Source organism: Strix aluco, chromosome 9 (assembly GCF_031877795.1).
Source record: "Strix aluco isolate bStrAlu1 chromosome 9, bStrAlu1.hap1, whole genome shotgun sequence".
NCBI classification, from domain to species: domain Eukaryota; kingdom Metazoa; phylum Chordata; class Aves; order Strigiformes; family Strigidae; genus Strix; species Strix aluco.
This window is the reverse complement of record NC_133939.1, coordinates 2,252,790-2,280,167: the sequence shown is the minus strand read 5'-3', so window position 1 is coordinate 2,280,167 and position 27,378 is coordinate 2,252,790. Positions and strand designations below refer to the sequence as shown.

The following is a 27,378-nucleotide window of genomic DNA, read 5'->3' as shown; positions in this document are numbered from 1 at the left end:
GTACAGCTGTTGGACATGTCCTGCCATTCCTGCAGTGCTGTTTTTCTGTGTTTCAAAGTAGATAAAGTAGGCAGCCTGAGACTATTTGCTGGGCACAAAAGAAAGATTAAAACCAGTTTTCTTGCTCTGGGTACAAACTTCCCAAAGAAAGTGCTAGTAAGCAAGCTGACTGGTTCACCGAATACCACTGGAGAGCCAAACCGCATGTTCTCTTCAGGGGAAAAGGCTCTGGACTTGGAACAAGTACCACCACAGGAACAGCTTGACCTAGGTTTTAGGCTCTCCCTTATGGAAAAGCTTCTTAAAAGTAGAAATGAATCAAAAACATTAAAACAACGGGAGAATTGCAAATTATGAGGCACAGGAGTGGGCATGTTCTGAACAAAACATTTTACTGTCAGTGCCTTTCCCTTTTTTTAATAAATATGCTGTTGAAGCAGCACAGTATCTGCTTTAATAAGTGTTTTGCATTAGCTCTCAGGGTGTGTTTATTTACTTTCTCCAGAATACACATAACTTGGGAGCTCCTCTGTTTCCTTCATGGGAAACTTTCCCATGAATTTTTGGCTTCTGCTTATAAAAATGATGCGATTCCTTCTCTTTGCCCCACCAACCTCAATTTGTTTCTCAATAAAAAACAGGAGGACAGCCAGCCTGAGGCACTTTAAGCACAATACCTCAACACAGCAAAGTTGCCAATGGCTGGCATCTTATAACTCAAATATCTCTGACCTTTTGCCATACCTTTCTTTACATGACTTCTGTGGTTGAGCAGAAATTTGTATCTGGCAAAGTGGACCCCTCTTGGAATGCAGCCATGCCTTAAATCTGATGTGCCAAGCACCGGTTACATCACCACAGAAGATATGCGCAAAGCTGAGGATCCAAGGAGGGCTGAGAGTGGAGCACAAACAATTAGCCACATCAGTCCTACAAAACCATTTATACTGGCTTTCAAAGTGAGCAGGAGCAAGCCCCAGGCTTGGCAGAGTTAGTAACTCTCTTCATTCTTTTCCTATCAAGGAGCTCAGCCTTTCCCACAGCAATCAAAGCACTGCACTTCTTGCTTCGTGGTACCTGTTTCTTACAACTGAATAGGCTGTCTGCAGGGCCGCCTCTGCTTTAGCCAGAGGTAGTTTCTGAAAAGCTTGTTGTTCTCTGTCTGAGATAGCTGGACACCTCCTCTGTCTCGCTAGATTTACAGGCTCTCATTCCTGTGGGTGGAAGTGAGCTTCATTTGTCTACTGCATTTCAAGCACCGAAACTAAACTTGCAAACATACAGCTACATCAGAAGATCTTGCCTTACTAAATGCTGTAGAAACTCCCCAACACACCTGAAACTTCGACACACCCTTCCATGGCTATGAGCCAGACCCAGGCAATCCTGTCGTGTCTGGGCTGCACTGTCAATAGAGCTGGCCATCAAACCACTCCTTAGACAAACTTCTTCCTCCTCATACTGCCTCCGTTCCCAGTTTCTGGACTTGACCCAGAATTACACCAAATCTGGCTTCACTGCACATGCTCCCACCTGGTTACTGTGACAACAGGCTGATTTCAGCATCACTCAAATCCTCATATAAAAAAGGACACACGAGCAGGTAACAGCACCTCCCATTTTTTGGATGATGAAGAGATTCTTTAGAGTACTGTGGTCTGGAACAGTCTGCCTGGGTGCCACACAGAAGCCAGCCCAGTAGGACACAGCTACAATAGCAACGGCTGCTCTAGCAGAGGGGAAACACCCGCCTGGCTGGTAAAGCAGACTGCATTCCCAGCCCTTGGCCTTCCAGGCTGTCCAAAAGCACGGGAGGTGCTGCAGCCCAGAGTCACGAATTGGTGCCTGGGGAGAAAACTCTACAGCAAGTTGAATTATGAAGTGTTTTAATCACCCACATGAAACCCTTTTTCCCACTGCAGGAATCCTTTAAGGGTTTCTCTCAGGCTCTCTCTCGCTATCTGTCAGCAGGAGCCCGGTGTTAAGCTCTTTGTGCACTACTCTATACATGTCAGGAAAACAGCAAATATGGAAGATCATATAATTTTGTGGAGTAATTTGTACTGAATTCCAGGACAACGTCTTTCTGAGCAACAGTTTCAATTCTTCCCAAAGCCTTTGCAGATTATATTCTTGCACAGTCCTCAGACTGTCAGTAACCAACAACCTTGTTTGCCCTCTATTTCAGACGCTTCCCTACAGCATGCAGCTTTAAAGCATTTCAGGATCTACTACTAAGTGTCCAGAAAAATGCAGAAAAAGTGACCCTTTTTGGTTTTCTTTACACAGAGGATCAAGAAACAGGAGTTAGCAGATATTTTGTTCACCCTTTTTAAAACCACTTGTGAAACAAGCTAGCAAAATCCTGATGGAAATCCTCCTTCAGGGCACAGAAGCAAGATAAACCAGCACGAATGCCACGGACTAGTCCATGACACAGACACACGAGGTGTGCCTAGTCACATCCATGCTAGACTCTCAGGAAGAGCCATGCAACGTTTGTCTGGTCGACCACTTGATGAACAGGACTCTGTGTGGTGCAGGGTAGTTACCTGAAAACAAGACACTTCTGTGCACTCACACTGTCTACTCAGATACAAACAACAGAGGACTCAACTGACATCAGAATTTCATTTCTTTCAGAATCTTGTGAGGATCTCCTACTCATTTCCAGCTCTTCTAGAAGATAAACCAATAACAATCTCCATCCCTTTTTGCACTAGACCTTTTGATACTGCTGCCCAGGATAGTGAGCTAACACTGCATTGTTAAGGGGAAGGCTGAATATAGTCCTTTTTGGTAGAGTTTGTTAATGAAATGCCATTCTTTCCTTCTAGCAGCACAAAGCAGCTTTCTTCTCAGTCACTCCGAGGTCATCAGTGTTTATGAAGAGAGAGAGAGAGGTATGACTCATTCATCCACAGGTGCCAACTAAATGGAAAGCCTGGGAGGAAGTGGTGTAAATTTGATCTCCAGCCCAGCCATCCTAATATTCAGAATGACCCAAAACAGGTACACAAGAGGCTCTAAATAATCTCCTTCCTCTTTCCTTGCAGAAGAGCCAAGGTAGCCAGGGAGTAACCTCCAACTAGTCTCTTCAGAAAAGGGAACACTTCTGTAGACAACCCACTGTCTAACTAGGACAAGTGTTACCCCAAAGGTATGGATGAAATATGAGAAAAATGCTGGAAATTTGCAGGATACCAAATGGAAGAAGGAAAGAAAGGGCAGGAGTCTAAAGACAGAAGAGAAAAATCTACTGAATAGCACAATCAGAAGGAAATAAATCCTAAGTATGCTGAAGAACGGCATGAGTGGGTGAAAAGGACTGGAAAAGAAATATTCATAGAAGTGCAGGCATAAATTGGATGAGAAATGAATTCAGAAAAAAAGGTTAAAAAAGATACACATACACAGTTATACAGAAAATCTGCATCCAGATATATTCAGCTGTATTAGTCTACTGCATATAAAAGCCATATGAGTTTATCTGCATAATCATATACTAACAATGCACTGCAATTCCTCCAAAATAACGTGATAGCTTGGGTTTATTAAGCAGATTTAAAGTAAAATAAAACTTGTTCCAGCATGTAAGCACATAAATCAACATGTTGCAGAAAAAATGCATTAGTGTAACATTCCTTCTAGCAGTCAAAGGCAAAACAATGTGCAAAAGACATGTTCAATTTCATTTTCATTTAGGTTTATCATGATTGTAATAATATTTATATAAAGTACCATAATCTTTTTATTATTTATTTTCAAGCCCAATCTTTCTTTTTTTCTCCTAAAAGAATGTATAATAAAAAGGTTTGAGAAGACCACTGGCACTAACCCACACATTCCTGAATAGAAAGCTTACAGTATGTTTACCCAGTTTTGTGTCATGTTTTACATGTCAGTTTTGACATGTTATTTCAGTCCCCATCCACAATTACCATTCTTTTTGTTTATGTGCACAGAACTAATAAATCTGGAAGTAAGAAGTTTTTCAGTAATTAATTCATTGTGTAACTCTTAGTTTTTTTCCAGCGCTCCTTTCCAGAATTGGATTTGAATTCCATGAAAGTAATCTTCTACACCTGACAGAAAGGATGCCATTCTGAAAAAAAAAAATACAATCAGTACAAACAAAAAGTCTTATTTCAAAAAGTAGGTCTGACACATTCAGGATGCTTCCTTACCTCTTCGCTCACTATAGCCTAAAGACAAATCTTCCTTTAATGTACCGGTTCCACATGGAATAGTTCAGATAAATGAAACATGAACACACTTTAAAACCATCTATGAAGGGTCACAACATGCACAAGTTTTACCTGTGTGGAGTAGTCTGACCGCACAACGTGTGCCCCCCAGCAATGCAAAGCAACCCAAAGCGAGCTGTCCACACCAGGGCACACTCAAGGGCGACACGTTCCAAATGTAAAGTACTGCTGTAAAATCCTCTGCTATTAACAGCTGGCTCAAGAATCCAAAACCAAGGACACAGCCCGGTACTCTTAATCTGTAACAGCCATAGGGGTCATTGAAGTCATTTCACAGGAAGATGAACCCTAAATTATTTTGAAATATCTAGAACAAAGATCAAACATCCTTTCAGTCTGTCCAGAGATGAAGTGTGATTCACTGGGGAAAACAATGACCCTTAACACTTAAAGCACCACCTAACAACAAGTAGCTTAATTCTTGGCTAACATAATAATTAAGGGACATGCAAGTTTGGAGAGAGCTGCTGAAAAACAAGATGCCATTAGGCAGGACTTTGGCAGCTCTGGGAACACCCACAGGGAAATGCATGTACCAATACACTCGAGCATACAATACTCAATGACCATATTTTCTGCAGGTTCATCAATGTGTTCTCTTCAAACTACATCTGCATTTCTCCTTTATATTTAAAACATATCACCACAGACAAATTAATATTGCCAGGGTTGATTATAATAAAGAATCATTTAAAAAAAATGAGTGTATTTTAGCATTTTTATTAGTTTTGGCTAATGGCAGTACATAAAACAGAATATAACAGATTTTTTTACCAAAAGCAAGTAATTTTTGCTACTAACTATAAAACTCTGCAAATTCAAAAGTATTTTGACTCCTAAAATAAAAACCATTACAATGCTGTAACAGAAAGAGAATTGTGGCCAGTTCAGCAAGCCACCAGACAACAGCTACCTTTTGCCTCCAAGTCTTTCTTCTACCCAAGTCTTTCTCTACCAGTCGCTGAGTTTGTCTGAAACAGAATCTGAGAAAGGTAGTCTTTTCATGTCTTACCATAAACCATTAATTACAAGACCATCACAAGGAAAGTGAAGGGGAAATAGACCTTCAGAGGCATCAGGCACACTATGAATGATTGCCCCAAAGACTTGGAAGAAGAAGCAACTAGCTGTCTTAAGTAATTCAGATAGAACGGCAAGTGCCATAAACTTGTTTTTTCCTATTAAAAAAAACCAACAAAAAACCCATATGAAAATACTTCTCCTGCTAGAATTTGTAAATCAAAAATTATTTGCCTAAGAATCAAACAGAATACTTTATCCTGAACAAATATTTTAATAGATACATGATATTTCAAAGAATAAGACATTGCTTAAAATAATTCCACAGGTAGTGACCCAACAGCACTAAATGCATGGACAATCTGCTTTTGTTCCCATGTTAGAAAATACAGGAAAAAACTATCAAACCAACTTACACAGAGAGAGTTACACGTACAGCCAGTTCCCCTCTGCATACATTTTAGATTTCACAGTTTTTCTTCAAGTAGGGGTCATAGTACTATTGCAGCTTACCACACCCCACCGAGCTTATGGGTGAAACCCGGATGTCCCAGAGTTGCTCTCCGTGGCAGAGCAGACAGCATCTGAAGCATGCTGTGTTAAAAACGTTTAACAGAGACATACCAGTCAAATAACTTAAAAGCGGACAAATGCTGCTTTACCAGAAAAAAACCCCAGATTTGTGGCAACTGAAGAACAGCATAGGATTTCACAAAGTATTCGATGACTTAAGTTTACAGTAAGTTCTTTTGGTAACTTTACGACAACTGATTCACAAAAATATATCAAAAGATTTAGAAATAAATAAGGTGTTGCGGAGTGTTTTCTGACAGTACTGCCACATTCCTTTGTTTCTACACGTTCTTTCCAAAAAGCAAGGCAAGAACTTAGAAGTGCATGGTTTTCCATCTAAGTTTCATATGTAAGTATTTGACACAATGGGACTTAACACCTCTGTGCATCTCAACATACAAAAAGGTTCTCACTTTCACTTTTGTCAAGGTTAGGAAAGGTCAAATGAGTTGTGCAAAACTTTGAGAGTAATTGCTTTTGAGAAGAAAACTAGAGCTCCCTAGCAAAGGCTATCATATTTTTAGAAAGATTCAAATACAAAGCAATTCATAAACAGTAATTTCAGGCAGGTAAAAATTTCAGCAGGTTTATATTTAATCTAGCCACCTAAGCACCACGGGAATTATACACTAGCTGTAGAAATCCTATTAATTTTTTCAAAGAAACACTAAAAAAAATTATAAAATCACAGCTGCACCTGAGCTCAAAGAAGAGAAAAAAGTTGTAATTCTATCTATTTATTAGCTGTTCAGATAACAACATTTTGTAACAGATCAGATTAGGAAATCTGATTGCTGGCTTTAGCAGAAGTAGTAGAAAAACCAACTCCTTAACCTATCAGCTACCACCTATGTAGCTGTTTGCTGTAGCTGTTATTACATACTGCAGATTCAATACCAGATGTGATATGCAGTAGAAGTCCAGCCAGGCTAAAAAACTCTCCTTTACTATCAGTGTTAAGGAAAGTGACCTTGGCCTAAAATAAAAAAAAAAAAGTGTAACTTATCAGAGTCACTTTCAAAGTAATACTGCTAACTCCCTCTTGGAGCAAGACCTTAAAATAGCATTTGCATTGATCTTGTCAGGCACAGACCACTTAAAAATAAAAGAGAAGTGTGCTAGTATATATTTTATACTACAATTAACAGTTTGCAATGCCCTAAAAATAGTATGAAAATACTCATTAGGAATCATAGAATTTCTTAAGCATTTGGATATAGGAAACACCGATACATAGAAAACTACTCTTTGGGGTTTACCTCATTTAACAATATCAGCATTATTCAAGTTTATTTGGCTACACTAATGCCAGAAAATAGTAGGACTGATTTGTGCTGACCTACAAGAAACTCTTAAAAATTATCTGCAATAGAGTAAGAGATTTTAGGCAAACCATAAAGAATATATGTCCCTCAAAGTTAAATCTGAAGGAAATGATGCCTGTCATATAAAATACAGTCTGCATCTTAAAGAGGCATTTCCTCTTATTTCTTTTGCTAAGACACAAGGTGTGCTTGAATTTTAATTGATACTTGCAGAGGCCAAGGAAATCATCTGCACTGAGCAGACAGAAAAAGAGCTGATGGTCTCACACACACACACCTGTAAACACCGAAAAAAATGTAAAATTAACCTTGCAGGGATTCTTAGTGAGGTGACTATTACATGCCACTGAACAAGACATCACTGACAGCTGTTTATTTCTAAATGTAATATGAAGTTAAACGCAAGGAGCTAATAAGCCATATAAAAAAAAATATTATCTAACAGCATATCAACCTAGAAAAGTTTCAATGTCTATTTTGTATCCCCTAATACAATGGGAAATTGAAAATAAGCTTAATATAAGAATTACTAAATGAAAACAAAGTAAAATGTGTATAATACATAAAGTACCAACTGACTACATGTTATGAAATACATATCACAAGAGTTACCACAATGCATTTCCACGATAAACTCTAAAGCAAACTCCAAGTCATGTGTTGAGCAAAAGGCATCTTTTCTGGTGTAACACCACCGTAATTCAACTCCAGGAGGTCTCCTTTAAATCAGGGTATAGAGAAATCTAAAAACCAGACAGAAAAATAGAATTTAGTATTAGTTATCTTCTTACAGTTAGAAACCCAAAAGAACTGCACGCATTTTAAAAGTTACAATGAAACAATGACTTCATCATGAGTTTGAGACACAAACAACAGGGTTTACACAACTTCAAAGACTCCTTCCATGATTCTTCCCAGCATATGGAAGATTTGAAAATATATATATATATATATATGTATGTATACACACATACACAACCACACTAATGTTTAGTTTGGCTCCAAACCATTTCACTTCACAAACTGCAGTTAAACCTCAAAAATTAAAATTAAGATTGAAACCTATGCAAACCTATCTGGAAAACACTTTTCCAAAACTTCTTAATACCAACCACAATAATGAGTAGTTAAAAGAAAACCCCTTTAAGTGGCTATTTGAACATCTTACCAAAGACTTTACACATGGTGTCCGTGAACTGCACTGCTATCTCCTTCTCCACTTTGCATCTGCATCTGCATCTGCGCCTGCATTCTTGCAATCATCTCCTGCATGCGACGAAGCTGGAAAAGTAACACAGAAGAATCCTGTAGCCTAATCTCACCTCAGAATATGATTCTTTGCTGTCACCACACTGTTATTTATATTAAAGAGGGAATACATATCTGCATTATCCTTATCTGATAGGTAACAGTCTCAAGGTATGGCGTCTTCTCTTACTGCTCTTCTTCATTCCTTAAGAGGTTGGAAACTTACTGACTGAACTAAGCAGGGTTTATTATTGTAATCTGGGATGAGATTTTTAAGCATCCCTAAATGGAAGTCTCTGCTTCCTCTGAAATTCAACGCATAAATATGATGATGCTGAAGTGATGAACAAACACTTATAGTTACTAAAGCTTATCACGAGAAGAAAAGCAGCTTGTTTATGTCCCTCCAAAATACAACTATATGTGTCACTAAAAAAAATTGTCAGGAATACTTCCCAACTCCCTTGCTACTGATGACTAGGTGGAAGCAAGTATTATTACAGGCAAACCATCCAAAGAGACATAAGCATTATTAAAACTGGTTGAAGCTCAATTTTAGAGTACTGCAACATTTAAACACAGGGCAATCAGGTAACTCAGCTACTAAGATTAATTCAGCCATGTTGTATGCACAATACTTAAATTCTTTTATTGTACCTAACTCTGACAGGTGGGAAGTCAACCTCACTAATGAAACATTTTTGGGTGTCTTTGTGCACCTACACTTTAAACTCAAACTAAACTGTTAAGCTTAACAATGAAAAGTTAAACATGTGAAATGTTTACACTGTTCTTTCTTCATATTCCTTAAAATAAAGACTCTTTTCATTTTTACTGCAGTTATCTTTTGGGACTTGGGTAGCCACTAAGACCACCAGGAAAAGACTGAGCATCTGCTTGTGCTAGGGCAGGCCAAAAAGTCCACCCAACTCAGCCTTCTCCCCAACACCGGCTATTAGCAAATGCACTGAAGAGCCTAACAGCCAGGTACACACCTCCAGTATTTCCTGACATATGCTCTCAAACTCTAGAAATCAATCTGTCAATTCTGAACTTGCTAATCCAAAAAATTCTACCTTTGTGTTTAGTGAGCACATTCATGGAGAGAGTAAAACTTTCAAGTCTCTCAGCATTTTTTAGTTTATCTGCATTCCTGCTATGCACAAAATTCCATGCTAATGAGTTCCACAATTTATAGACTATCTTAAAAGTATCTTTTTTATTTGAAACCAGCCACCTATTAATCTCATTAAGTGTGACCTGTTTCTTGTATAGTAGATTCTCATTCATCCTGCCATCTGTGATTATGTAAGCCCCTTACTATACCCTTCCCCTCTGTCATCTACTTCTCAACAAGAACATTAACCTCATCTTCCCTTGTGCAGGACCTGCTTCAGATCTCCACTTCAGTCTTTTCTGCCCACTTTTTGCTATTCACTGTCCTTTTTCTAGTCCTGGCTATATCCTTGTTGGGTTAGGGGGACAATGAAAACAGCATTAGAGCTATGCATTATGGATTTATCAGAGTGGCAGAATGAGAATTTCTGTTTTGTTCTTCATTCCTGACAATTCCTACCACTGTTTCCCCCTTTGCTGCAGGGCTGAACTGACTTTTTCCCAATCTGCAGTTGCTAACTTTAGAACCTTTACTCATGTGAGGATGGCTCTCCTTCCCCACACGACGTGCATTACATCCCCTGCTGATCAGTACAATGGAATCAGGCATTCTACCAGATTCCACTCGTTCCAATAAATCAGTATCCTGAGGCTCCCCTACACCTCTTCACATTCTGTTTTGTTGCTGAACCTTGAATAACTTTGTATTAACAAATTCTGTCTTTTCCTTTACAAATTACCGAGGTCATAAAAAATCATTTGACCTAAAGTAGCGATACAAGAATAAAAATTTCCCCATCACAAGAGTAGAGCTCTGTCATCTTACTTCAGCTTCTTTTTCCAGCAGAATCTGGTCTTTATTTACTTCTTCATCTTCTATTTTCCTAAAATAAGATGTATATTGTTCAATAATGTGCACACATTCCCGATTTTGGACTTCTACAGAATGCTTTGTTCACAAAAGCACGTCAGTTTTATAATACAAACAAAATTCATTGAAAGATGTTCCCCACATAGCTGTATTTTATGCTTTTAAATTATTTTAAATACATCAATTTATCCCTTACTCCTTCATAAAGTTATCTCCAGAACAAGTATAAATTTCAAAAACTGCTCCAGCTATGACTTTAAAACATGAGAGGTATTCACACGCAGGTATCAATAAAAACTGTTTCTGAACAGTATTCAAGTATAGCAGTTTACCTGAGCGTAACATTATCTTAACTGATTGCAATTTGAGTACCACACAGATATAGCCAATTCAGAAATACCGCAAAGACATACTCAATTCTTCTTTTTCATTGGTGCAATAAATCAATACAACTAAATCAAAATATAAGTTCAAGGTAATGCTGGGCAAGCAGTTAACAAAAATATGGAAACAACATGTAAAATAACTAATGCTCTTAAGAAATTCTGTTCCTGGAAACCTGGTTACCTCCAGGCAAAACCTTCCTTTGATGCATCTCTACCCCCTCTCTAACTTCATGAACCATGTTTGCTACCAAACATCTAAAAGGCTCATAAGCAAAATCATAAAAGTAACACAACTGCTGTACATGTCTGGAATCCTTCCAGTTGGAGGAATCCTTTATCTTCTGCTCCACTTAAGACTTTGGAAGTTTGCTTATTTTTCTAGTACAGTCCCCCTTTTTTTTTTTTTTGCAAGTCCAAAAGACTTCTTTTGTATAACATGTTAAAGTACAGTAAAACATTGATTACTCCTGTTAAAATTCAGTAAATGCTTCCAATCAGTATCTCGGCAAACTCTTGCTTAATTGGGACTTCCCAGTTTTACACTGAGAAAACAAACAGAAGAATATTTTAGTGTACTATATTTTCAAGATTACTGACCACTTTGGTAATAGATTTCTCCTATCCTACGTTGCAGTGGGAAAGATCTGCTAACAGATCTAAATCACACAAGTGCCATCAAAAATGCAAAGCGAACAAACTGATGCTTGTTAAAAGGATAATGGAGAAATAGATTGTCAAACATTAGTGAATAGAGTCAACAGGCACTAATTGCCAGGCACTGGTGGAGAGGTAGGTGCAAGTTTGAAATAAATTCACACACAAACTACCCTCACTTACAGTAAATTTAACTACAGCACCACTTCAGAAATGTGAAAACAAAGATAGATGGGCCACTTAACTAGACAAGATACAAGATATGGTTTAGTTTCAAAGAAAGATAGGTCAACTTAACAGCAACTTACTGTCACAGGTCCTTGGCAGAGGCAACTTTAAATCTTCTAGAAATTGGTAAACACTGTTTTGACTCTGGATGACCTTAAGTTACATTACTTCTAAGACCTCTGTATGTAACTGTTGGATAACAGGCACCAGAACTTGGCAAAAAATATTTTTGTTTAGCTTGAACTTCAGAAGACAGGACTTAAAAGTCAGGGGAGAAGAGCATGTCATCTTGCCTAAAGCAAAACTGGACTTGTAGGCCAATGCTACAGGCAGAGACAAACTCTCTATCCTGACAACTGACTAGGCATGTGACAAAACCTATGTCGACAGCATGATGGAAAAAGCTTCGCAAAATATATCAAACCCACTGAAATGGGCAATTATTAAACTCCCTAGTGGTTGAAATAAGAGAAGCAACTGAAAAATCTAAACCATGAAACTCCCAGTTTTCAACAAGAACTCACAAACTCAACTTTACAAATCCTGCTATTTTAGTTAAAATTGAGGTGTACTGCCTGTCTCTCTTACTAGGAAAGCTGTGCCCTGCCTACCATAGCTCAAAACAGGGTTGAAAGACATTAGCCTGTGACTGCTATGTCAATAAAATTATTTATTTATACCATGCTTAATAAAGCACTGCGGAAGGACTTGAGTTTCTCTTTTTAAAGACACAGTCCAAATATACCAGTAGTTAATTCTGAAAAATCCCCTTTTTTAACATAACAGCACTGACCTAACTAGCAGATTTTTTAAGACAACATTTATCATAGACATCTGCCCTACTTATTTACCTCAAACATTCTAATCCACTGTGTTCAAGCCTTAAAACAAAGCAGAGATCTAACTATACCTTTTTAATGCCACAACTGTCTCTTCAGATTTACATAATACTTTGTCTTACACTCAGTGTAAGCTGGTCAACTGAACTTGGTGCTGACTGGAGCTACAGTGCTGTCCATGATCTACCAAATTCTAGCAATGAAATGGTAAGAGAGACAGAGAGAGAGACCAAAAAATAAATTCAGAAGAGGAAGAAACCATAAGATGACAACCTGCCGCCTCGTTTGAGCCTCTCAGAGCGGAAGTTCTCATAGTGAAGATCCTGGGTCACCTCCTGAAGATCTTGCATATGGGTGCTGGAGGAAGAAAAATAATTAAAAGATAAAATACACCTGTGTCACATCACATTGACCAAGACATTGACCAATACACACTGTACACCCATTTAACATGCTAATTTAAAAGCTAATTTAAGTTAAATTGGTGCAAGAAAAGATGCACAGAGGGGCCACCTCAAACCCCGAGGCAGCCCTGACATAAGCTGTTCTCCTGGGTGAGGTGTTTGATGAAGCACTGCTGGGCAGGAGAAGCAGAGTAGCAAAGCCTGAAAAAAAAAAAAAAAATCAACCAGTGGACCTTTGAAGTCCAGTCCTCTGCAGAGAGATATCTACCTATAGATATATTTAAACAAGCAGAAGGTGTGAAGCAACCCATTTATGTTCTTGGGGGATCTGAATAGCAATACAACACTGTGTTCAACAAAAGAATTGGATTATTTTCACAGAGTCACCAAGTAACTCAGATTGGAAAGAACCTATAGGGCCTATGTGGTCCAATCCCCGCCTAGGCCAGCTGGGTCAAGGTTGCTCACGGCCTTCTCCAGACAAATTCTGAATATCTCCAAGGATTCCACAACTGCTCCAAACCCCCATTACAGTGTTTGAGTATCTTCCCGGTGATTTTTTTTTTAATCTACCATTTAATTGAAATTTTCTAACTTACATTAACATGGTCCTCAGCTTCAGGAAGTCATTATGTTCCGGATTCTCCACTTCAACTACACCCCACGGGTAGAGTCGACCTCTAACTTTTTTACCTTTGGCTTCAATGAGCTGATTGGATCCCACTACACAAAATGGAATGCTGGCCTGAAAGCCAGAAATGCAAAAATTACTAATAATGAACCAGAACAAACAACTCCAAGAACAACTCTTGTTCTGCTTAGCACTGCACATTATGGTAATGAGTTCATAATGCTTTTCATTTGAAGGTGTTAAAAAAATAAGTAATCGTTACCACCATCTTCCAGATAGGGAAGCCTGGGCAACCTAGGAAGCCAGTCATACCTTCAGGAGTCTGGTCTGCTCCTTAAAATCTTCATCCTCATCTGATTCAGCATCAGGCAGATGATAAATCTTGATGCCATGCTCTTCTATTTCATCCAGAATCTGAAATTTATAAGATAAGCAGTTGAGATAATACATATGTAAAGTTAACACTTTTAAATCTTAAGGTAAAATTACTTAATGAGTTATACAGAGTCTCTGGAGAAATTTGGGCCTTACTGATTCAAATTACTTGGCAAGTATTTGTTTTTAAACAGCATATTTCTTCATGATATTCAACAACTACTTGCCACAGACTTTGAGACAAATAATAGTGTTCAAACAAACACTGTCCTTTGTGGATTACACAGAAGAAATTGAGCTTTTTTAAACCTCTGCAATTGTTTTTTTTAAATTATAAAGCATTGACTCAGAAGTCATAATTGCTTTGAACAGCTTAAAACACCTTGCTCTTGCCTCTGCATTACTATTTGGGGGGTAGGGGTGGGAGTGTTTAAAAACCTAACTGAACTGCAGACACAACAAACACTTTTTTCTGTCTCCATGACTGCTAAGAATGGCATCTGCAGCTGGAATCCAATTTGCCATAAACCCAAATTTTGCTCTTTAAAAAAAAAATAAGCCTTTATTTAGGTATTATGCTAGAATTCTGCATATTTCAAACTAAAGTATACTTCTCTATTTTTATTGCAAGCTGGGTAGGATAACTATAAGGATATTCAGAATAACAAAAAATCATAAAGTTTTAAATATAACAGCGAAGACTGGATCAAGTGTGCCTTCTGGCAAGTTAATTCTAACACTTCTTTCTAAATTTCATAGTTATTATTAACCCATGATGGTTTGTTGCATTTTGCCCCCACCCTCAGCAAATACAGCATCAAGTCCTGCAAGACTGAATGTGTTAAGGGGTCTTGCCAAAGGAAGAAAGAACTGGAATGTATTAGAAAAGGGTGACATAGGGGAAGTAAAACAACTCCAAAACCAGAAAAAATCTCTGAAAATCCTATTTTTCTATCATCAGAATTCTGACTGGGTAAAAAAATATATGCACATTATAGATGCTGATACAGATGTCAGTGCTTTGGGAGTGATTAAACAGGTAAGTGAGCAATTACCACTAGCAAGTGCATGTAAATATTTTTCCAAAGTTTCAAAATTCACTCGTAATTGTAAATGCAGCCAATCTGCCATTCTGCAGACAACATTTTAAGGACAATTTCTCAGTTAAATACATAATAAAAGGATTTACAAGATATCAAACTACATATTAAATGATGTTACATTGTACATGAGACTATATTTTTCTTGGCTAGGACACAGTAAGGTTGAAAGAATGCCCATCTCTTCAGCAACCGGGCTGCTATAACCAAAGTACATTTTTTGGCAAGCTAGAAAAATACTTACCCTTTTCTTTAGTCTTTCTCGCTCTTTCAGAGAAAGCGTATCAGCTTTTGCAATCACTGGTACAATATTTACTTTGTTGTGTATGGCCTTCATAAACTCAACATCCAGAGGCTTAAGGCTAAAATTAAAATATGAAAAATTTTAAATCTAAATTACCAAAAGGCTTAAGGCTAAGATTAAAATATGAATATAAATTGAAAACTTTTTGCAATCTAAATTACCAATTTATTTTCACACCAATACAGATCTCTCTCTTTACACAGAGAGAAAGAACGCCCTCAATTAATTTCAGCTGTTCTAGTACTTCCTTAAGTAATAACAATCTGACTCTGAAAGTTTAAGTCAACAGGCACAAACCAACTCCCCAAAGTAAAATCATTTAAAAAATAAAGTGACAGAGAAACACCTACCCATGACCAAATGGTGAAATGAAATAGAAGCAGCAATGAACCCGGTTATCTATGATATGCCTTCTGTTCAAACCACTCTCATCATGCAGATATCGCTCAAACTGCTCATCAATGTAAGAGATTATGGTCTTAAAACTGTAAAACAAATATGGATTCAAGAAATCTGCTCATTCCCAAATGCTCGATAATTTTAGTGATGTTTCAAAGGTAATATTAAAATACCAAGACATCCTGCTGATGAACCAACCTGCTGATGGACAAAAATTAATTTACGGATGCTGTAAGACTGTAAGAGTAGAAGAGCATATATCTTAAAATTTTAATCAAATTCTAGAATAACAAACTACTATGCATATTTTTGTATATATATAAAGATAAAATATACCTATGTATAACACACATCTTCTACAGCAAATTTCTCTTGGGTTAGTATTTATCTTTTGACTAGTATTGATCACACATGCTCAAGATAATCTAAGCTTCTTGTTCCAAACTGATTTAAAAATCATAGAATGGTTTTGGTTGGAAGGGACCTTTAAAGATCATCTAGTTCAACCCCCCTACCATAGGCAGGGACATCTTTCAGTAGGTCAGCTTGCTCAAAGCCCCATCCAACCTGACCTTGAGCACTTCCAGTGATGGGGTGTCCACAACTTCTCTGGGAAACCTGTTCTCACCACCATCACTGTAAAAAACTTCTTATGTCCAACCTAAATCTACCCTATTTCAGTTTAAAACCACTGCCCCTTGCCCTGTCATTACAGGCCCCGGTAATAAGTCTCTCAATACATATAAGGAGTTTATAGGAAAGATGGAGAGAAGGGCCTTAGTAAGGTCTCCCTGGAACCTTCTCTGCTCTAGGCTGAACAACTCCAACTCTCTCAGCCTTTCTTCACTGTGGTTCCAGCCCTGGGATCATTTTTGTGGCCTTTCTCTGGACTCGCTCTGACAGGTCCATGTCTGCCTTGTGCTGGGGCCCCAGAGCTGGATGCAGGTCTCACACGAGCAGTGTAGAGGAGGAGAATCACCTCCCTCGACCTGTTGGCCACACTCCTTTTGATGCACCCAAGATACAATTGGCTTTCGGGGATGCAAGTGCACACTGCCAGCTCATGTCCGATTTTTCATCCACCAGTATCCTCACATTCTTCTCTGCAGGGCTGCTCTCAACCCATTCATCTCCCAGTCTGTATCAATACTGATGATTTCCCCAACCCATGTGCAGGACCTTGTGCTTGGCCTTGTTGAACTTCATGAGGTCCGCACGGGCCCACTCCTCCAGCCCATCCAGGTCCCTCTGGATGGCACATCCCTTCCCTCTAGTGGATCAGCTGTACCACCCAGCTTGGTGTCATCTGCAAACTTGCTGGGAGGGCACTCAACCCCACTATGTCATTGATGAAGATAATAGATAGTATTGGTCCCACTACAGACCCTTTAAGGACACCCCTCATTACTGGTTTCCACTTGGACTTTGAGCCACTGACTGTAACTCTTTGGACACGGCCACCCAGCCAATTCCTTATCCATCTATCAGTCCGTCTATCAAACCCCTCTTTCTCTTCAATTTCTGGAGAAGAATGTTATGGGGGACCATATGAAAGGCCTTACAGAAGTCCAGGTAGATGACATCAGTAGCTCTTCCTTTATCCACTCCATCATAGGCAGCCACCAGATTAGTCAGGTATGATTTGTGCTTGGTGAAGCCATATTTGGCAATATCTAATCACTTCCCAGTCTTCTATATGTTTCATCATAACTTCCAGGAGGATCTGTTCCATGATCTTACCAGACAGGGAGGGGAGGCTGACTGGTCAGTAGTTCCTAGGGTCCTCCTTTTTACCCTTTTTAAAAACAGGCGTGATGTTTCCCTTTCTCCAGTCACTGGGGCCTTTGACTGCCATGACTTCTGAAATACGATGGAGAGTGGCTAGGCAACTACATCTGCCATAGGTAACCAGACGAGATGGGATGCATCTTATCGGGTCCCACGGACTTATGTATGTTCAAGTTTCTCAAGTGGTCTTGAACCTGATCTTCAGTTATACCAGGAGGGACTTCCATTTCCCCAGTCCCCTGCCTTGAGGTTCAGGGGCTTGAGAGATGTGGGAAGAGGGATTACCGTTGAAAACTGGCTGCCACTGATCTCAAGATTATTTCTCAGTACTTATTATAATGTAAATTTCTCAAAAAAAACCCAACAAAAAAGATGATGAAAATGCACTTAAAAACAAAGCACAGAATCTGAGAACACTCAAATGTAGACAAGATCTAAAGGTGGATTTTTACTTGCACTAAAGATTAGATTAATTACTTCCTCAGAGTATTGTCAAATTTCTTGTCTCCCAGTGGTTCCATTGTTTTCTGACTCTGAAAAGTCAAGGTCACTGTTCACTTAAAGCTCTTCCCAACTTAAAAAAGTTAACTAAGAAAAAAAAATAATCAAAATATCTGTTGTCTCAAAACTTACTTCAAGTTGTGTGGAAGTTATTGATGCCTCTTTACATGTATCTGAATGAACTTATAACACTTAAATTAAGCTTCCTCAAAACTAGAAAACATGCCCATCTCTCCAAAAATCAGACCTCAAATTCAGCACTTTACATAACACACCAAAAAAAGGGGAAGACAATAACTTAACAGTATAATTGAAATGGAAGTGTTTAAAAGAGCTAGGGTTGCCACTTGGGCCATCCTACTTCGAACTGCATACTGTTACTAATACAGCCCCACTTCAGTTACTTATTCCCCCACCGCCCCCAGAACAAATATGAAATGGATGTCAGTCTTCATACATAGATCAATATATACTCTGTGTACATACCAGTCTCGACAGTTGATAGCATCCCCATACCCTGGTGTATCTACAACCGTCAGACGTAGTTTCACACCCCTCTCTTCAATTTCAACTGTCGAGGCTTCAATCTGCACAGTGCGTTCAATCTTCTCTAAAAGACAGTAAACTTGATCTTTCAGAATAGAATTTATAAGACTATGTCATTTTGAGATAAACTCAAAAGATTAATTGGCAGATGCAACAATACGAATATTATTCCATGGATTACCTTCTAAAGCCTGATAATTTAACAGCAACTCAGTACTTAAGTTCTTCAGATTTTGTTAGAAGAATATATGAGATTTCATACTGTTCTTAAATATAATGTAGAAAGCAAGGCAAAAAGGAGTTAGAAAAAACTGTAGGTAATAGGCAGTTTGGAGAACAATACTGAATTTAAGTATTGGATTTTTTCCTAAGGTTGAAAGTGATAAGTAATCATCAGCTAACATGATAAAGCAAGTAATTCAACAAGTAGCTAAGAGGGAAAAAACAGCATCTTCCTCTATCTTCTTACAATATTCTCTTTCACTGGATTATTGTATGCCTGGGTTAACAATAAAAAAGGGACAAGGGACTGAAGACCCTGGATTGAAAGCAGCCCTGTGGACGAAGACTTGGGGGTATTAGTGATGGAAAACTGACTGTGAGCCAGCAACGTGTGCTCACAGCCCAGAAAGCCAACTGTGTCCTGGGCTGCACCCAGAGCAGTGTGGGCAGCAGGGCGAGGGGGAGGATCCTCCCCCTCTGCTCCGCTCACCTGAGACCCCCCCCGCAGTGCTGGGTCCAGCTCTGGGGATACCAACATCAGAAGGACACAGACCTGCTCGAGCAGGTCCAGAGGAGGCCACGAAGATGATCAGGGGCTGAGGCACCCCCCCTATGAGGACAGGCTGAGAGAGTTGGGGGTGTTCACCTAGAGAAGAGAAGGCTCCAGGGAGACCTTATAGCAGCCTCCCTGTACTTAAAGGGGCTACAGTGGTAGGAGGGTGGGGAGGGACTCATTATCAGGGGGTGTAGGTATAAGACAAAGAGTAACAGTTTTAAAATGAAAGAGGGTAGATTTTTATTAGATGTAAGGAAGAAATTCTTCCCTGTGAGGGTGGTGAGGCCCTGGCACAGGTTGCCCAGAGAAGCTGTGGCTGCCCCCTCCCTGGAAGGGTTCAAGGCCAGGTTGGACGGGGCTTGGGCAACCTGGGCTAGTGGAAGGTGTCCCTGCCCAGGGCAGGGGGGTTGGAACTAGATGAGCTTTAAGGTCCCTTCCAACCCAAACCATTTTGTGAGTCTGTGAAATAAAGAAGGTGAAGTTCACATTCACTAAATATCAAATCAAAGGAATCAAGTTGCAAATCCAAGCAGGTATAAACAATGCATATGTTTAGAATTGCAACAGATTAAATATTAAAGAAAGTTGTTGACTGTTTTGGTTGATTATTTATCTTACTGTGACACAATGACATTTTTTTAAGCAAAAGAAGGGATCAACTTTCTAGTTGCCAATATGAATATACCTAAGGACTAAAACAGAGAGCCTATATACATCCTGGGTACAGAGGGAACCAATTCCAGCAAATCATTCAAGTATAAGGATATACATTAGAAATTATTAAAGCTAGAAGTCACTACTTGCTGTTACTGAAATCCAAAGATAAAAGCATTCAACTCCAAAAATCAATGAGAACAGAGAAACTAGAACAAAGGTGTGTTTACCAGCAGCTCCTGGGATTATCCTTTCTGGGTAGAGATCTGTCAAGAAGAGGCTGTTTATTAATGTAGACTTCCCCAATCCAGATTCACCTGTAATTCAATATAAGTTCAACATATTTACAGGAATAATTTCAACTGTATTAAGACAGTATCATCTGACTATACTTCTTTCACATATAACGTGAATCTTTTACTTTAAAAATTTACATCTTATAATTTTATGTTAGAAAAGTCTGCACGAAAAGGTTGAATAACAATTTTTACATCTCAGCTTTGTAATACACTTTCGCAGAGTTTCCACTGATGATCTGTAATTAAATCTGCTAGTCAAGTGGAGTTCTGATCAATTTAGACTTAAAATTTCCCATTTTGTGTCTCCTGATTTTTTAAGGCATACTTTTCTGCTATCACTCCAGAATGTGAAAGATCAAACACAGTGAGAAGCCAGATCCTGCCTAGGCTATATCATCAATTTGAACAACAAAAAAGGCATTGCTGAACTTCTGCACAGCCAGCCATCATTAAGTGTGATTTATTTCTGCTTTTTGTGCTAATATGGCAAGAACTAAAGGGAAGAGGAATATGACACACCCACTGAACATACACACAGGGCAATTTTTTCACTGATGAAACTGGGGATTACCAAACTGTACCATAAATATGGTTTTGTTCTAGTGCTACTGACTGAGCCATGAGGAAAGTTCAAAAGGCAACTAATTAGCTGAAGATCAAGATCTTAATTGGAATAAATGTTCATGGCATAAAAAAAGACCAGGAACTCAAAGTGCTCAGTACTTGAATTCACTGAATTTTGGTTTTATTTCAGGTGTTGATAGAACTAATTAAAAAAATTAGACGTTAAAAACGATGGGCCACATGATCCCTCTGACTAACACAGGTTATTCTGCAATAGGAGTCTGACAGAAATATCTGAACAAAAGAGATGGAATTATTTTTTAAATAAAGCTTTGACTAGGACCTGCCAGTTTTTAATGCCTTATAGAATGCACCTCTCACGATTGGATTTTATCAGTGCAGCCTTCACCAGCGAGAGACATGCAGCCAGAGTAACTCAACAGTCACGTGGCATCACTCCAGCAAAACCAAAAAAAGGATGATTTTAACCAGTGGCACGTTCCATACTTTCAGTCTGGGTAAATATTACATTAAAACAAATCAGTTTTCATAGTCACTATCAAGGATTAATGAAAAGAGTAATTATTCTAACTACTGGCCACAGCAGAGTTCAGTGACTCTCAAGTGAAATAACTACTTAGATGAAAAGTCGTAGCTTAATAATGAGAATGAGCGTGAAATTTGTTAATAAATACAAGTGGTTAGGATTTCTTTGCAGGCAACACAGTCAAGCAGAGAAACTGTTATAAACTCTAGCTCATATTTTCACAAACCACAATAAACAATAGCAGAAAAAAACAATGCAAAGAAGAAAAGTTATTGATTAGGACTGTCAGTGCAGATAGCTTTTAAAGAAACATTCTCCTGATCAGGAATTAAGAAGCATGGCAACTTAATGCAGAATAATAGTTCAATACAGGCATTGTGGTATAGCCCACAAGAAAACATACTTAAACCCCATGCGTATTTCAAGAGAAAGAATTCACATTCCAAACTGATGAGATAATCAACAATTTAAAGCACAGTTTATTTTATCTTACATAGACTGCCTCCCTCTGCTAGTGTATCTTAAAATATCACTCCAAATTTTTGATGACATTACTTTTCTCCAAGTTCTCTTCCTGTAGTTTCATTTATCTCTTAGAATACTGGCAGGTGACAACTGTAAAGTTAAATTTTACTCTGAGACATGGGTGAGGTTAATTGCCTTTCTGTTACTCTGACACCATGTCATTTCCCCCCTATCTACTATTTTACAAGAAGCTAGAAACAACTTAGTCTATACAATTTTACATAGCTTTCTGCCAGAACTGTTTCACATAGCACTATTTGCAATTAATCTCAAAGACATCTGGAAATTAAGTTTAGCTGCAGCAGAGAAAGCACATCTTTTGTTTCTCAGAACTGTTCGATTTTTAGGATCACCAAACAGTAAATTCTGAAGACTTACAGTAGATACCAGAATGTGAAACATCTGCTTATAGTTTGGCTTTACCCTTAGATTTTATAGGATATCCATTATGATATTATCCTAAACAAATCCAGGGAAAGATACAGTAAACAACGATGATAAAATTCTAGGAAGACAAAAATAAGGGTCAATTCTGTCCAACACTGAACTACAAGACAGAAACAGGATAAAAGCAATGCTAGGGCTGTCATTTGGCAAAACTAATGAAAGGTTTGAGGATAGACTCTTTCTGTAACTACTGGAATTCAAAACAATTAAGAACTTAAACACCTTCTATCACATACTGCCTCACCTCTCCTGCTCATTTCCACTGTGATCTCTCTTGGGCAAATCTAACACCCAAATGGGATTTACTTCTTGTGACGCCAGGTAATAAACATTCTATTAGGGTACTTTTTTACAAAGGCCTATTTTAAAACTGAGAATTACAGAGTTCAAACGCCAAAACTCAGAAGTTAGAGCTCCCAAGCAGTATGACCAGGAGAGATATAGAAAACGCTCAAGCTTGATATGGGAGCCTACTTGATTTGCAAAAATAACACGGACTTCTCAGAGGATCAAGGTATTTCTGCAGACACAGTAGATTTTTCTTTCCATTCCAGATACCAACACAGATTTTCAATGAAATATCAAATAGAATTAAACTTTAAATTATAACTGCTAATAGAAAATCAAGATCAATTTGAAAAGTAACAACTCACATCAAAACCAACTAATCCAATTATCATTCTTCTCTTACAAGAGTATTTAGAAGGGGTGGAAAGACCAGAGTTCGGATTCTTTTGAACTACAGAAGCATAAAGAACATTTGGTAGAATAGGCTCCTTAATACTATTCTCTTAATCAAGACATGCAAGCAAAGATTGTATTCAAATGCAAAAAGAGCTTAAAACTGTATTTTAAACAGAATGATTGAATCCTGTAAGACAGACAAGAAGGAAGTAACCATCACAGGAGTGCACAAAAGACTTTCTTCACTTCACCCACAAACTTATTAATGTATTCAAACATGGTTTGTAGTGTGGAAAACAACTGCTGCATGAATTAATAAAGTTAATAATAAAGAAAGTTAAATGCTACAGTACAGAAGAGCTTTCTGATGCAAGCTGAAGCCTTACAATAGTGGAAGTAACATTCATTTTAATTCCAAATTCCCTGTGAGCTAGTACTAGTTTTGAGAAAGACTACAAAACATTTCCTTACCAACCACCATCAGAGTAAATTCAAACCCCTTTTTCACAGACTTCCGGTGGACCTGATTAGGAAGGTTTGCAAATCCAACATAGCCAGGGGTTTCTGGATTGGTAAACTGAGCAGGCTGTTGCTAAAAATAAAATCAAATAAGACAATGATAAGCAACCACTTGAGACATACTTGTTTGTATAACTGCTTTCTTCAGTTATTTCAAATGGTTTGAAGCTACATGACATGCACAGAGAAAACTACACAGGTGTTCCTACTACTCAACAGTTTCACAATGAAGAACAGAACTGCATTCACCTAGAGTTTAAAAAAAAAAAAAGTTTCATTTATTCAACTATCCAGCCAAGATCACCTTAAGTAAAAAAGAAACAAACCCCCGAACATTTATTTATTGAAGTATGAAGTGCACTCACTAATCACACACTTTTTAAACAGTATCTTCACAAACATTTAAAATAAAAACGCTTGTGTCCCATGTTTATGGACTTAAATAAAAATGTGACTGTTTCTAATCTGGTTTTAGTACATCCAAATGAAAACCCTGAACCACTAGTGAAATGATAGCCATCTGCTGGACATCCTCTTTAGAGACCTCTTTTAAAGAGAAAATCATGGGAAGGATTTCCACAATAGTGTTTCAAGTGCCCACTACTATAAACACTGCAGAGAAATCTTCAGAACTATTAGTTTCCCTCTTCAACCACATTATTCAAGTACCCTTTAGCATTTATTTCACTCCAGTAAGCTAACATGGATGTTCTAACCATTATACCAAATGCAGGGGACCAAGAATTAGATGAATCCCAACATTTCAGTAAGATTTTAAGTTACCACATTGTTGATGAAGCATTTTACTGAAGATCAGTTGACTGTATTAGTAAATGAAGAAATTAGACCTAAGAACATCCTTTTCTTAAATGATTCCTGCTCAAAACACGGTAGCAGAACAGAAGTTTCAATGAAAATGCACCAGGGAGCTTGTATGCAACTCCATGACCAAAATTAAATCCTTCCAAGAGTATTAGTTAACTGCAGAGGTTTGTGCTCGTAGGAAACTAATATATGTTTTACATCACTCAATCTTTCAATATTATTTCTTCTCAATATGAATTCTCTCTTACTTATTACCCATAAATTTAGCATACAAACCACCATCAAACACAATGCAAGTTACCCTTGCAGATTAATACTTAAAAACAAAATATCTGTTTCACATTGTTACACTGGAAGACAGAAATGCCATTCTTACCTTGGACATTTTTATGGAAGGTAAGGAACAAATCTGGAAAAATAATAACATTCATCAGTTTATTAAAAATCATACGAGGAAAAAACCAAACACCCCACCCCCCCCAACAATATAATATCCACTGTTGCACATGAAATTAAAAAAGGATCATTGTTGATTGAATGTTCAGAGTTTGAAACAGTGACAAGTGCTTCACAGAGTACAAGTATTGGACTCTTCGGTATTGATGAGGGCAGAATTTTCAGCAACCATTGTTCCTATTAACATCACAGGGCAGTACATTTAAGCAACATGAATGCAGGGTGCGAAGGCACCAGATGTATGACAAACCATTTTGATGTCTGAAAAGTCCACATCCTTTCCGGAAACTAACCAAACCAAAACGCTGCTTAGACATCTTACTATGTACAGGAAACAGTTTTTTCAAAGCTAAAAAAAACCAACTCGTGTATTATTTTTTCTTCTTAAGCCTCCTTCCCCTCAACATTTCCTTTCATGCTCAAGTGTTCTGTAAAGAGCCAACAGCTTCAAAATGAAACATTTTCTCCTTCTCTTTCGTCCGGATGCTTGCAAAGTCAGTCATTTTAACTTCTGTTGCCAAGATCAGATTTTCACATGCATTACTTTGAGATAAAAAGCAGACAGCAAAAAAAAAAATTTTTAAATCTCTCATCTAACACCTCCATGCAAAAAAAGTCTCTTGACAAACAAAGACCTGCCAACGCAAGAGAACTTCTATCACGCTAACTTGCATGAGTTCAGGAGATCATATAATTTACTATGGCAGTATAAAAGTGTCAGCATGTGCTGTATCTTCAAGTGATGAGTGCTCCAAGTCCCCTTTCTAGTCCCTCCCCTGGCTCGCCCTCTAACCAAAAAGGTATCTGTTCCCACTCACGAAGCCCACATACCATAGTCACCTCCCATCTAGCTCACACTCACTTTACAGATTTGAAATTATGACCATCTGATTCTTTCTGTCTTCCCAGCAGATTTTTGCCAGTGAGTTCAGCTTCATGTGAAATGACACCAAATTGCTTCAATGTACAGCACCCTCCATTCTGTCCCTCTCATCAAAAAGCCATCTAGAAGTCAAAGCAACCTGTCCAGCGTCGGATGGACAGGAGCCCAACCTTTTTTGTGCTAGGCAGAAGGCAAAGCTGTTTTCAAGTTGGTGATGATTTCCCGCAGCTATGGCATTTGCTTCTCAACGCTACTGTGTATGTGTATAAATACACAAGTGCAACTTCCTTTACATTTATGAAGATGCAACTTTTTAGCTCACCGTGATTAGTTCACTGTTAACAATTACCAAGCTGCTTCCCCCCCAGCCCAATAAGGAAGAGGTCAGTTCTGAGGAAGGCTTTTTGATGGGAGGGACAGATTAAAGGTCCTAACCATTGAAGCAGTTTGGTGTCACTTCACATGAAGCTGAACTTGCTGACAAAAATCTGGCGTCTTGATTACACACATGGAATAAAAACTGGGTAACGTGCTTCTCAAGTGAAGTTTCATGCAAAAAATAAAATCCAGCATCTGCAATGTCTGTATTTCAGTCAACAAGGTCACTAATGACCTATGAAGTATTCAACTACTGAAGAGGTTATCTGTGAGGCTTTTTATCATTACGCAAGACTGCTCCGATAGCAACTCTTCCTTCCAAGACTGTTGCCTGCTGAGTGATGTCATTGATTCCTGCTTAACCATCATCCATGAGAGATTTTCAATGCCAAACAATACTAGATCCTGCTAGAGCACAGAGGAACATTCTTTTAATTCACGAGGTTTGTCTGTCACCCAACTATTTCTCAGAGGGCAGATAAGAGTGGAGGAAAGTTTCTCACAGCTACCAAGAAACGAAGGAGAGCTGTTTATGCAGATGGCTGCAGTTACATTACGCTTTAATATATGGACCAAGCACAGAAATCTTCCACGGAAGATCTTTCCCACAGCATTCCCTTCAGGGCAGCGGCTGAGCGCTCCCACACAGGCAGGAGCATGCAGTCTCACAGCAGTCCAGATTTTCCTCTGGAGCTGGTCGATCATGTTCCTTACCCTCTGGTTTCAACAACCCGGATGGAGTTTTCTACGAGAGCTTCTTCTCAAGTGCAAACGGCACTGGAGTGACTACTTCACCCGCTCTCGAAAGAGGGAACCGCATCTGCGAGGCCTTCCCATCGCCGGGTACTTCAGGCGTTCAGGCGGCCCCAAGGCCCCGGGCTCGGCGGAGGCAGGCAGGGCGCTACCCGACCCCTACGACACCCCCAAGCAGCCCCCAGGCCGCTCCACAGCCGCCGCCACCGTCGGCCCGCTTCCTCCTCACCAGCGGCTCCCCGGCACCGCTCCCGGCCGCCCCACCGCCTTCCCTCAGCCCCAGCCCGCCGAGCGCGTCCCGCGGGAGCGCCAGAGAGGGGCTGTCCTTTACCGCCCGTCCAGAGAGGAACGGCGCAGACGGGCCCCCGGACCCCACCAAGGAAGAGGAAGGGAAAGGGCGCACCCCCCATCACCTCACCTCAGCTGCCGGCCCACGCCTCACGCCGCCAGCGACCCCAACCTCCGCTCCCGCGCGCGCGCACCGTGAGGG

General features: G+C 39.0%; 1 protein-coding gene across 2 annotated transcripts; it reads right to left on the bottom strand.

Annotated features, from left to right (window-relative positions):
- Window positions 1-4,972: 4,972 nt before the first annotated feature.
- SEPTIN2 (septin 2) lies at window positions 4,973-27,378 on the bottom strand. Of its 2 annotated transcripts, XM_074833331.1 has the most exons (13): window positions 27,307-27,378; window positions 24,795-24,827; window positions 23,546-23,666; window positions 20,239-20,325; window positions 18,517-18,640; window positions 15,693-15,827; window positions 15,283-15,400; window positions 13,876-13,977; window positions 13,532-13,677; window positions 12,802-12,885; window positions 10,377-10,434; window positions 8,355-8,467; window positions 4,973-7,929 (listed from the first exon to the last, which is right to left on the bottom strand). In XM_074833331.1, exons 2-12 carry the CDS (start codon window positions 24,801-24,803, stop codon window positions 8,363-8,365), a joined length of 1,089 nt encoding a protein of 362 aa, XP_074689432.1. In that variant the 5' UTR covers window positions 24,804-24,827; window positions 27,307-27,378; the 3' UTR covers window positions 4,973-7,929; window positions 8,355-8,362. The 2 variants fall into 2 exon arrangements, with proteins under 2 accessions (XP_074689432.1, XP_074689433.1); XM_074833332.1 differs by lacking the exon at window positions 15,693-15,827.